The sequence below is a fragment of the Taudactylus pleione genome, unplaced genomic scaffold (genome assembly GCF_031769625.1).
Source record: "Taudactylus pleione unplaced genomic scaffold, aTauple2 ptg000070l, whole genome shotgun sequence".
Classification (NCBI taxonomy): Eukaryota; Metazoa; Chordata; class Amphibia; order Anura; family Myobatrachidae; genus Taudactylus; species Taudactylus pleione.
Window position 1 is genome coordinate 18,722,064 of NW_028284472.1, and position 12,151 is coordinate 18,734,214.

Genomic DNA, 12,151 nt, shown 5'->3' on the forward strand with positions numbered 1-12,151 from the left:
TGGAATAAGCACAATATACTTTTTTTTGCCACTCTGTACAAACCATATAACATGTGGCAGCATGATTTTCAAACCAGTCTTGTGTGGCTGTCCAGGCTGCACCCATCTTCCTAATGCAGATTGAGCACAGTGCAGTCACACAGTCTATGTAGCAGGTTTGTGTGTGATTGGATGGTGATGTCACTGGGAGCACAGTCTTATGTAGCAGGTTAGTCTGTGAGTGTATGGTGATGTCACAGGGAACACTGTGTAGTCACACAGTCTATGAAGCAGGTGTGTGTGTGTGATTGGATGGTGATGTCACTGGGAGCACAGTGCAATCGCGCAGTTTATGTAGCAGGTTAGTCTGAGTGTATGGTGATGTCACAGGGAGCACAGTGCAGTTGCACAGCCTATGTAGCAGGTTAGCCTGTGAGTGTATGGTGATGTCACAGGGAGCACAGTGCAGTCACACAGTCTATGTAGCAGGTTGTTTTCTGTATTTCCGTCTGAAATCCTGCTTCATGCCATGTTACCTGCCCGTGTATCACTTAACCCGTGTCCTGTGTAATTACCTACAGTTTATTATGTCCATTGCCCTCGCCAGTCACTGTGTATGTGCTGTCCATTTTTCAGCAGATCATTTTTAACTCCCTTACAAACTGCCTGGGGCCTCGGAAGATCCTGCACAGCGGTAAACTGTACAAGACCAAGAGTAACAAGGAGCTGTATGGGTTCCTGTTCAATGACTTCCTGCTCCTGACTTACATGGTAAAGCAGTTTGTGTCCTCTGGGTCAGACAAGCTTTTCAGCCCTAAAACCAGCGCCCAGTACAGGATGTACAAAACGGTAAGAATGGAGAATGGGTCCCTCTGAAACATCCTGAGATTACAGAGCTGAAGAGAGTTGCTCCATTGTTTGTTATGAAGACCCCTTTATTGTGTGCACGGCCGTCTGTCTGCCTGTCCTCAGTGTACAGGTAATGCTCAGTTCTCCATGATTGAATGATTGACGAGCATTGAAACCACAGACAGCTGCAAATGTAGAGCAATATAAAATCAGCCTGTTATATATGGCATGCAGTCAGGAAGCCGACGGTCGAAATGCCGACAGCCGGCTTCCCGACTATGCAGTCCCGACGGGACTAATGATAGGCGGTGAAATCCAGACGCCTATCATTATCCCGACGCCGGGAGCCAGACGCCCTGCTTACCAAACGAAGGTAAACCGGATGGTGAGCGCGGACAGCCGTGGGGGGGAGGGTTAGGTTAAGGGCTTCCGGGGGGGACTTAGGGTTAGGCACCCCCCTTCTGGGATGGTTAGGCTAGGAGAAGGGGGGAGGTTGGTGTTAGGCACCCCCCCAGAATGGTTAGGATTAGGATCCGTGGACGGGGGGGTTAGGGTTAGGCACTAGGGGGGGGAGGGTTAGGGCTAGGCTAGGGGAAGGAGGGTTAGGCACTAGGGGGGGAGGTTAGGTTAGGCACCCCCCTGGGAGGGTTAGGGGAGAAGGGGGGGAGAGGGTTAGGTATAGTTAGTTTACTTACATAGCAGGATCTTCACTGCTGCCAGTCTTCCGGCGTCAGGATTTGAACTGGCGGTCATTCATGCCGATCCCGTTATATATTTGTATAAAGCTTTACTGCTAAATCTGTTCTATGCTATCTTTATGATGTGACGACTTTTTTTTTTTCTTTAATTTCTCTAAAAACTTATCAGAATAGAGAAACAGCCACTTAGCTCAACTGCTCACTTTTAGGAAACTCATTAAACGGTCAGCGGGGATCCCCACATTCCAAGCACCCCCTAGTCATTGTTACTTCTCGGCCCACCCAAAAAATCATTGATCCCTATACCCGCAGCATTGTACCTGCGTACGTCTGTTGGAATTAATGAATAAGGCGGAGCCTGCGAACTTCTAATTTCTGTGTTTATTTATATTTTATTTGTTTTTCCTCAGCCGGTGTTTCTAAATGAGGTGCTGGTGAAATTGCCAAGTGACCCGTCCAGCGATGAGCCCGTGTTCCACATCTCCCACATAGACCGGGTGTACACGTTAAGAACAGACAACATAAATGAGAGGTAGGTTTCATGTTACTGATGGATGTGTGGTTGTACAGTGCAGCACAGGATATCACTAAGATCACTCTCACAGGCAAGGAATCTATCCTGTGGATGGTAAAGCCCTTCCTGGGAATGAACAGTTACTAGGGGCTGAGCACAATGTTTAGATCACCGCTCCTGCCCCTCTGGTTATCCTTCATTTGGAAGTGGATGGGAATAGAACAACCTGTAGCCACAATTAGATCATCAGAATATTCACAGCAGCACAATGTATTTCAGAAAATGGATGAGCTGGACAAGTAGGACAGGGCTGCATATGATATGGGCAGTGTTATGAAGTGAGGAGGGGGGAATATAAGAAGCGAGAGACTGTGATTTATATAGTTGACACACCCCTCTGAAGAAATCCCGGTCCCAGGGAGAAACGCGTCAGAATTTTATATTGGTGCCTTTTTGCTACTTTGTCAATTGAACCCAGCTGACATTTATGCCGATTTGCACATAGAGCCCCGGTGTTCCTGTGCTCCCCTGTGTGCGAGCACCTGTGTCTTGCACACTGCTGCACAGTGTAAGGGGGGCAGAGCTGAAGGAGCTGCTCAACCAGACTCTTTACCTGCTAGCAAATCTCTCCCGGTCTGTGGAACTCCGACGCATGTCCCATACAGCGGAGGATTCGGACACCACCTTTAAACATTGCGGTGGGATCTCTAAGAGAGAGCTCAGTAATGGCCATCGCGCTCCTTGTTTATAGTGGATCCAGTTTCTGCAGCTGTCAGCATATCGTGGTTCTGAGACTTCACTAATATATGTATATCCTCCATCTGATTCTTGCTCAGAGTAACAACCATACTATTTGCACAATAGACTTACATCTCCAAAAGTATCCACCGGAGATCGATACCATTATGGTGAGACATTGCTGCTAATTGTTTCAGTACTTTTACCTTATTGATGGAGGATTTTTTTATATACTTTTTTCCTGCTGAAAGGTGCTCATAGATTGTCTTTATATTTTTGAGATATATTATTCATTATTTCGATCAGTGTGTACTTACTGCTTATTTATTAAACTATCAATTTTTTTTTTAATGCGGTCAAAGCATTCTCTTTTATAAATTCGAGTAATTAAGTGACTGTAGAGCTGTCCCTCCTTTTTCTATATATTCGCCTGCTTGTTGGTCGGCTACCATCTAATACAGCAGCTGGATTCACTTACTATTATTCATTACCAAGGCAGATTTAAATACATTTGTTTGATACATTGATGACATTTTCGTTCCAGCGCTTGGGTATATTTTGTTTTGTATAGTGGAAGGAGCAGAGTCCCTCAGCAGCACAGAGTATGTCAGGAGATGGTTAGTGAGTTAGTGAGCACAGGGCTGTATGTTATAGGGGCAATTACATAATGGTGTGAATTCAGTGCTGAGAGCAAAGCAAAAAAGTTACTTTTTATCTGGAACAGACCATGCTGCAATACAACGGTTGCAAATCCATTTATTATTTTTGCTTGCAGTGTAAATACTGGCTGCTTTTGCATGTAACCCACAAATACTGGACAGCTTTAGTTTTAGACAGCAATTTAGATTTCTCACATCTAAATCTCTCTGCACATCATTTTTTTTTATGTGCTCCCAACTCAGTATCAGCCCCGATGTATGTGACAGGGGCAGTGACATGATGTGAGGAGGGGAATGGAGGCAGCAGAAAGCCACAGGCTGAGAGTTATATAGTGGAAGAAGCAGGGTCTCCCAGCAGCACAGAGTATATCAGGAGATGAGAGATGTGTTAGTGAGCACAGGGCTGTATATGACAGGGGCAGTGACATGATGTGAGGAGGGGAATGGAGGCAGCAGGAAGCCACAGGCTGAGAGTTATATAGTGGAAGAAGCAGGGTCCCCAGCAGCACAGAGTATATCAGGAGATGAGGGATGTGTCTGTGAGGACAGGGCTGTATATGACAGGGGCAGTGACATGATGCGAGGAGGGATATGGAGGCAGCAGGAAGCCACAGGCTGAGAGTTACATAGTGTAAGAAGCAGGGTCCTCAGCAGCACAGAGCGAGTCCAGAGGTGACTGAAAAATTGGTGTAGGAAATCTTTGGTGTCAAATACGCCTTTTATAATAAATATAGAAACTTGTTTCACCTTACATTTGGGTGACTTATCTGATGGATTTTGTCTGTTATCTCTGTTAGAACCGCCTGGGTTCAAAAAATCAAATCTGCCTCTGAGAATTTCATTGACACAGAGAAGAAGAAGAGAGAGAAAGCTTATCAAGGTACACACAGCACACGTCACTTGCCTGTTTCCGGGTTTGCAGACTGTACATTCAGATTAATTAAGCAATTCAAACATATTTGCATAACATGAATGAAAAAATGAATAACACTTGTCCTGTAACAATGTTTTAAAAGACTGGACACTCTTGCAACAATGTTCTGAGAGTCCGTTCTGCATCAAATGCTTGTACTGGCTAGAAGCTGATTGGGTGCTATGAGTAACTTCTAGGGGGAGGGGATCTGAGGGATGGGACAGTAATTTGAGGGGGCTTTTGGGTCTCCACTTTTGGGTAATCACTGAGTGTTTGAATAATGATATGAAGATACCAATAGCAGACCCTTCAACATGACCCCTTCCATCAGGTACAAAATGCTCCGCTCCTGGTCTTCTCACTTAATGTATGATTGCAGTCACCTGTGGTGAAACGTCTGTCTCATCAATTGACTAGTACAACACAGGGGACGACAATCATACATTAGGTGGGAAGCCCAGGAGCAGAGCACTTTGTACCTGATGGAAGGGGTCTTGTTGAAGGGTCTGCAACAGAGCGAGAGAGATTACAGATGTTCAGTTTGGAAAAAGCACAGGGACAGGGACCAACTGATTAGTGAGGGTATAGGAACAAGAGGAGAGATTGTATACTCTTCATGTGTGGATGAAATGAATATGAGTGTTCGAGGGTGGAGTGGAGCTGGCTGAGGACGATGACACCTCTTCATGAAATTTCTGGTAAAACATGTTCTTAACCTAGGAGGCAAGATCCTAGGGACTGATTGTAGTCTGGCTAGGTGTAGGAGGGCTGAGAATAAATTTCAGTGTATTAAAAGGGGGTTTTTGGTTAGAAGACTAAGAAGAGAGCATTTTTTACTTTAATGCTATGGCGGACATCAAAGTCAATGAAGAGTATGAAGATTAGCTGGAGCCACTTGGTCAAGGGCTGTTGCTAGGGTTTGGTTAATTGCAGAACTAATACTGTAGTATATTTATTATAGTATGGTAGCGTTGATACAGATTTTACCTGCCTTTCTATATGCAGCAAGGTCTCAGAAGTCATCTGGAATTGGGCGTCTAATGGTTCAAGTCATCGAGGCAGCAGAACTAAAGGCCTGTAAACCCAATGGTAAGAGCACGTCTTCTCCTGTTGCCTGTGAAGCCAGCAAGGATAATGAAAGGCTCCTTCTAACATTCAGAGATGCATGTAAATAGTTGTTCATTTGGCTTCTATACAGGAAGCCTTGTGAATTTAGGGAAAGATTCTCGTGTAGTAGAATATTGCTGTATTTGTTTCATTATCCCAATTTCATAAAACAGATGTTACACAAAATAGAAGATGTCTTCTAGACAAGAGCTACTAATATCCACAACTATCTATTCATCCCTGATGAAAGTTTTGAGAGTACAACTGAAACGATGGAACATGACAGTCTCAGGATTAGGGCTTCAGGCCAGGCTGTGACTGTAAAAGGAGTGTCAGACCTTGACTTGTTTTACTTTGATAAGCTCAGGAAGCTATTCCTTATTTATTTGTCAACATTATTAATGGCTCTTTATCAGTTTGCATTTTGGTGTTAGTGGCCCTTTAAGAAGTTGCTTGCACGAAAGGGAGTGGACAGATATACAACAGTCCAAAAGAAAAACCACAATTTCCTTCTAGAATTATTGATTATTATAGATACCCAATATACTGGTGGTTTTCTCAGCCAAGACGAGATCAAGTGCTCTAGTGTGATGTGAGTTGGTCCCCAGGGCCATATTATGGTGTGCACACCATACGCCTACCTCACCCTGAAGGTGGTCGTCAGGGTTTTGGATGTCCTTGTTCGTGTGTGTTGGCGACGTCTCGCACTATGCACTTACCAGGAGGCCACAGCGTCCGTCCTGGTGTGTGCATTTCGGATCTTCATCCAGTTGGCTCCACCCCTATGCTGTGGTATTCTTGCTCTGCACTCGGTAGTGGTTCTCTAGTGGGTGTCCGGAATCGCCGCATGTCCTGCAGAATCTCCTGTCCCTGTGTCTGCTGAGGTCTGGAGGAGAGAGAACTCCCTCCAGGTAGTGTGGGGGGGACAGCAGCGGTAATGGCGACTGTCACGTGTTCTCTCATGGAGGTGTAACAATCCTGACGCTAGTGTACTATTGGTCCGCTGTATCTCCTGCCTTGCCCGTTGTCTCAAAGCAAACCTCAGCTGACTACGAGTGTGCCTTCAAACTTCTCCCTGTGGGGCCCCTAGGCTGGTGTAATTCCTGGTGGTCCCTTGGATAATTAGAACAGGTGGCAGGAGAAGAATGCTGTAGTGAGTCCATGTAATCTCTGGGGTTAATGCTGTACTTACCTATGTACATGCTTTTCTCATGCAGGGAAGAGTAACCCATACTGTGAAGTCAGCATGGGCTCCCAGAGTTACACGAGCCGGGCAATGACCGATACGCTCAGCCCAAAATGGAATTTCAACTGCCAATTCTTCCTGAAGGACCTGTACCAAGATGTACTTTGTATCACCGTGTTTGATCGAGACCAGTTTTCTCCTGATGGTGAGTCCATATTGCCGATGTTATCTCATCAGATGGAACAGTTCCGGAACCATCACAGCCAGCTGTTCCAGCCAGTGCTCGAGATCTACCCCTGTTCCAGCTCCCACAGCCTTTCCAGAAGCTCTCCACCAGTGATCTTTTAGTGTATGTGAAAGTGCCTTGGGACTGACGCCCACTGAAATTGTCGTGTGGGAGAGTTTAGAAAAAATAATCGCTAAATTCAACATAGAAGAAGACTTTCAATGTCATTTAAATCTAATGTTTACATTTCATTTCTTTTTCAGACTTTCTTGGCCGAACTGAAGTCCCAGTGGCGAAAATTAGGACTGAACAAGAGAGCAAGGGCCCATCCACCAAACGTTTACTACTACACGAAGTGCCAACAGGGGAGGTGTGGGTGCGCTTTGACCTGCAGCTGTTCTAGTTGGGGACGCACCGCGCAGCATGCGGCTGGATTTTATCTGTGCGCACTTAGAACCTCGGGTTCGGCATTCACTCCAGACATCACAGACACAACATGACCTGCATGCTAGGTCCTCTGCTGCCTGTCTATGCAAGCCCAGGTTCCCCGGTTACTGTGCCTTTAACCAAGCGAAACTGCTGTGCTTTTGTTTTGCGACGATTTTAAGGTCATTTTAACAATTTATTTTGGTGCCAGGTGAAAAGAAGTCACGTTCTACCAGTATATTTTGGATCTGCGAATGTTTTTGTTTTTTTCACTACATGTGGCATAGCTATCAAACACGGTGCCATGTCCATTGGAGAGTTTCCGAAGAACCTAAAATACTTCCCCATGGGAAAATGAATCATTTATGACCTAATTTCATTGGAATTGTGGAGATTTTTTTTTTGTATTATATAAAATTTATTAAAAAAAAGAAAAAAAATATATAAATCTATAAAACATTTTACAAACGCTCGTCTCGAAGACACTGATCTGTAAATGTTTATTGTGTAATAAGGTGGTAATTCAGGGAATATCTTTTAATTCAGTAGAAATATGAGCGCATAGCGAGCGATACGGAAACAGAAGTATATATTAATAGTCACGTGTACATTTTTATAATACTATGCAAACTCACTGGCAGGGGTTTTTTTTTGTGTTTTTCTATTTGATAATCATAAAATTTACCAACATTATTTTAAAAATAAGTAGTTACCCTGAAAGGAACACTATAATTTTTTTTTTTTTTTTTTTTAATAATATGGGCTTCTTTTACAGTTATAGATCACGGTAACCAGAAGATTATACCCCATGGCCCATCCCTTGACGTGTATTGGTATTATTTTATTTTAATCTGTCTCCCATGTTTTTGTCAGTGGACGTATCTGTTCTCCTGACATGTTGCCCATACACCTAGGAACATAAAAGGGAAGGGTGTTAGTGTAATGTGGGTTCTGCCAGGAAACACACACAGGGCAAAATTTTAATTAAAAAACAATTGATAAGAATATATGAATCACACATTTACACATGTTTGTATTCTCTTTTGAATAGCCAGATTAGGTAACGAAAGGTCATATTTAATGCTGCTGTGCCTTTATTCACATTTGCTGCTGTGCGACCGTCACTGAAATGCGATAGTGATTTAAGTTACAGGTCTATATTCGGGTTGTGGAAGCCCGATCATCTTCAGGAGCAGGCGTGGCGAGTTGTGGTGGGACCACAAGTCCCAGCATATAGCTTGATCAAAGCTGGAGAGAGCCACAAGTGGCCTAAGCCTGCTGTAAAATAAGCTTTCGTACTGCTGATGAGATACCTGATGCACGGCTTGCCATGTCTGTGTTACTACAATGGCTGTTGCCTGACAGCACCTTAGTGCACACCGGTAGTACACTACCTTGTCTTTATTTTGTTATCCAGGAGTCTCGTGTGTGCAGCCTGGTCAGATGTTGTTGCACTGCATGAAGGGAGGTTTAGACAGAGGTCCTGTTAAAACTTGGCTGTACCTGTAATCTGGAACATGTATCAAGGTGGGCTTTTCTAGAATTCAGGGATATCCTTGTTACCCAGCCTGTAGTAAATGCAGCAGAAGTCCTGATATCTGATATTTCCCCACTCGGGTGCAGTATGGGCAGTTACTGGTGCTAATTAACAAAAGCATGACTTGCTTTTGCTGATGGACAAAACTAGGGTCAAGAGTAAAGTCTGCAATTTCCTATGACAAGGGTTATGTTATTACACTTATAGTACAATGTGCATACATGTGTTGTAAGCTACAGGAACCAATCAGACATTTGGTTGGTGTACATGTGATCACAAAGCACCATGGTCTAACTTGACCCCGCAGGTTAGGAGAAGCCAATATCAGGTACTTGGCCATTGGTCCTGTAGGCCAGCGTTTGTAATGAGAGGCTGGAGCTGTCCATGTGACCTGTGCCTATTGTTTATCCTCCTGCCCTGCTTTATAGGGGAATAGTGGGGTGCACTCGCTTACACCAAAATAATTATTATGAATCTTTGTAATAGAACTTGTCTAATTACACATTTTGCTCTTTGGCTCCGTATGACTTCCTATAGTCTCTCCCATAATAAACCACTATTATTATTTATCATGGTAGTTGGTAACTTGCAGGCTCCCCCCTTCTCCTGTCAGTGAAGGGAAAAAAGCTGTTGCAGTATGTAAATACTGACTCATATGTATAGAATATAAAGTACTTGAAGCTAAAGGAAATTTTGTTGGGGCAGAACGCTGTACAACAGCTAGAAAGGCAGAACAATCTGCTGGTGTAGTAACGGTGGGAATAAGCAGGAACCATCACTGTCCATGTTTAATAATCTTTTGTGCCTTTTAACAGCAATTTATTAATATTATTAAATATGTCATTAATTGGTCTGTACTGTAGTTTTACTGCACCACCGTTATACGCTGCTCTCTCTGTACCCGATATCTATGAAAGAGAAACGGCTGCTGTGTGACCATTGAAAATTACGGATGGCCATCGGTAGGTTAACCATCAATGGTACCATTGGCGGTTAACATCGATGGTATTACACCATAGGCAGTAAACCATCGATGGTTCTTACCCACTGATGGTCATCCCTGTTCTCTGACTCACGGGGCAGCGGACCAATCGGAGTTGGGGGTGAAACTTCACAGGATGTGTCAGGGATGGCACTATGCTCCGTGTCCTGGCGCCAGGGAGAATGAAAGAACAAAGACTATTGCCAGGCTCTGTGCTGTCGATGGTGTAGAACCATTGTATCTCCACCATCCATGGCAACGCCATCGCCCATTGATGGCCATCCCTAGTGAAAATGCAATGTGAGGAATGCGAGAGGTGTGTCTCATAGCAGGACTCTGTAACATCAGATCTCTGTAATGAAGGAGTTAAGCAGATTTGGCTGTCTGTATGCAGTAACCGCAATGGGAACGCTTAGTGATCCCTTTCTCAGACTTTCATTTGATGAAGGGAAAGGTTGGCACAAGGTGCCCCAGTCCCCACAACTGTTCTGCTGAACCTTTTGTGATCTCCTAAGTATTTGATTGGGCAGAAATTAACATTAGGATGGCCCCTTGCGCATTGAGAATCTCTCGCTTTGTTCGCTCCGTGGGATCTTCTTCCTCTATTTCATCTTTTTTTTTTCGTCCTCCTCTGGTCACCCTGTTAATTTTGCTGCAAAAAGTTGGAGGTACATGTGCCATTTTACTGGCTTCATTGTCCCGATGATTTGATTTCTACCCCATATATCCCCCTCTCTAGCAGCAACAAACTGAAAAACAGAAATATTCTCCCCCTAAAGGTAATTTAATGCCCCCAATATGTGACGCACTGTACACTTTCAGTATTTCATACACTGGTCAGTCATTTACAGGATAGCTGGAAATATTCTCAGCTGACCATGAGCTGCAGAGCAGTAATTAGACAGTTAGCGCCTTGGCTGGAGAGAACAGGAGAGCCTTTCCCCCGCCACACCTCTTGGTAGGGGTGATAGTGGGCACTTGGCATTTTCTTGTTGTGTGGTCAGCATAAAGGAGGGGGCCTATCTAGACCACCAAGGTCTTCTTTATTCTTTTTTTACAAGTGTCAGATGGCCAACAAACCTCTACCATAGATCCACAAGGTGAGCACCATCCCGCTCTAGTTACATCTCATCTAGGATGTTTTCCACTCCAAAGCCTTTCATAACGATATCTTATCCTTCTGATCAGAGACATCGACATTTACTTGAAGCTGTGGTCCAATAACATTAATATTTCAGCAGAATATGCCATATAGAGATGATTCTTCGTTGGGAAGGGATATAGGGCCTCATTCAGAGGCGGTCGGAGGATGCAAGCGGTCGCTCAGAAACTGGGCGGCCACTTGCATCCTGACCGCCCGCCTCTGTTGCGGTCGTTAGGCTGTGGGTTAACACCCACAGCTCTAACGACCGCTCCGGTGATGGACACAGTGGTCAGAGACCATCGCGACCATCGGGGCTTACGACGAGACCCTAGGGTAGGGTCTCCCTTGTCGTAAGCCCCAGAGAGCTTCTGGCTAGTGATGTCAGTGGGGCCGACCCCAAAACGGTAGGCGTTCCCATGGGAACGCCTCCGTTTGGGCTGCCACCCCCCCGGCCCGCCTTCCAAACGGGGCGAGCTGTCAATCAACATCGACAGCTCGCCCCCTTTGGATCGAGACCCGCTATGACCGGCGCTGTCGGTCATAGCGGGTCTCACGCATGCGCATGCCGGCGCCGTCGTGCGCATGCTCTGTGGGGGGCCATCGACCCGGTCCGAGCGCATCGGCGCTAACGACCGAGTCTGAATGACCCCCATAATGAGGATATATTATATCAATGTACCGCCTGATATAGAACGCAAACATTGGTTTCTAGCGGCTCAAACTAGTCAATTTGTTGAAGAAGCTTTACAATATTAAAATTGCCAGAAAATGTGTATATACTGTTTATTGATTTGCACTGTGTTTATAAACCAATATGTTGCCGAATATATGAAGCCTTAATTGACAAACAGGGTTTTAATAATGTGGGCGGAAAACAGTATTAGCATTGTTTCCGGCCTGACCTGAATTTACACTGGTTTTAATCCTATTATATATATTTTTTTATTTCTTTTTGACTGAATGTTTTGACTTTCATTTGAAGCTCAGGCAGTTTGGATAATCAGGTGTTGCATCGAGGTAATGGTTTATTTTACATGCTGTGACTTGTAATAATCTGCAATCCTACGTTTCAAATGTAAAATTTGTGCATAACTATTTTTAAGCTAATCTTTACGTTTGTCCTGCACACTGTTGTATTGATGCTAAAATGTATATAAAATACAAAACTGTGATGTCCGTGTCCTTTTTTATTT

At 44.4% G+C, this 12,151-nt stretch overlaps 1 protein-coding gene across 3 annotated transcripts in view; it reads left to right on the forward strand.

Moving 5' to 3' along the window:
* The window catches only part of ITSN2 (intersectin 2), a 158,040-nt gene extending 145,917 nt beyond the window's left edge, over positions 1 to 12,123 (forward strand). For 2 of the 3 annotated variants that reach the window (XM_088467287.1, XM_088467285.1), the window contains 6 exons: positions 616 to 828; positions 1,937 to 2,058; positions 4,235 to 4,317; positions 5,356 to 5,439; positions 6,675 to 6,848; positions 7,133 to 12,123. In XM_088467287.1, coding sequence (XP_088323413.1) covers positions 616 to 828; positions 1,937 to 2,058; positions 4,235 to 4,317; positions 5,356 to 5,439; positions 6,675 to 6,848; positions 7,133 to 7,272 — 816 coding nt within the window. In that variant the 3' untranslated portion in view covers positions 7,273 to 12,123. The remainder of the gene's footprint in view (positions 1 to 615; positions 829 to 1,936; positions 2,059 to 4,234; positions 4,318 to 5,355; positions 5,440 to 6,674; positions 6,849 to 7,132) is intronic. The other variant, XM_088467286.1, reaches the window with a different exon arrangement.
* Positions 12,124 to 12,151: the final 28 nt, after the last annotated feature.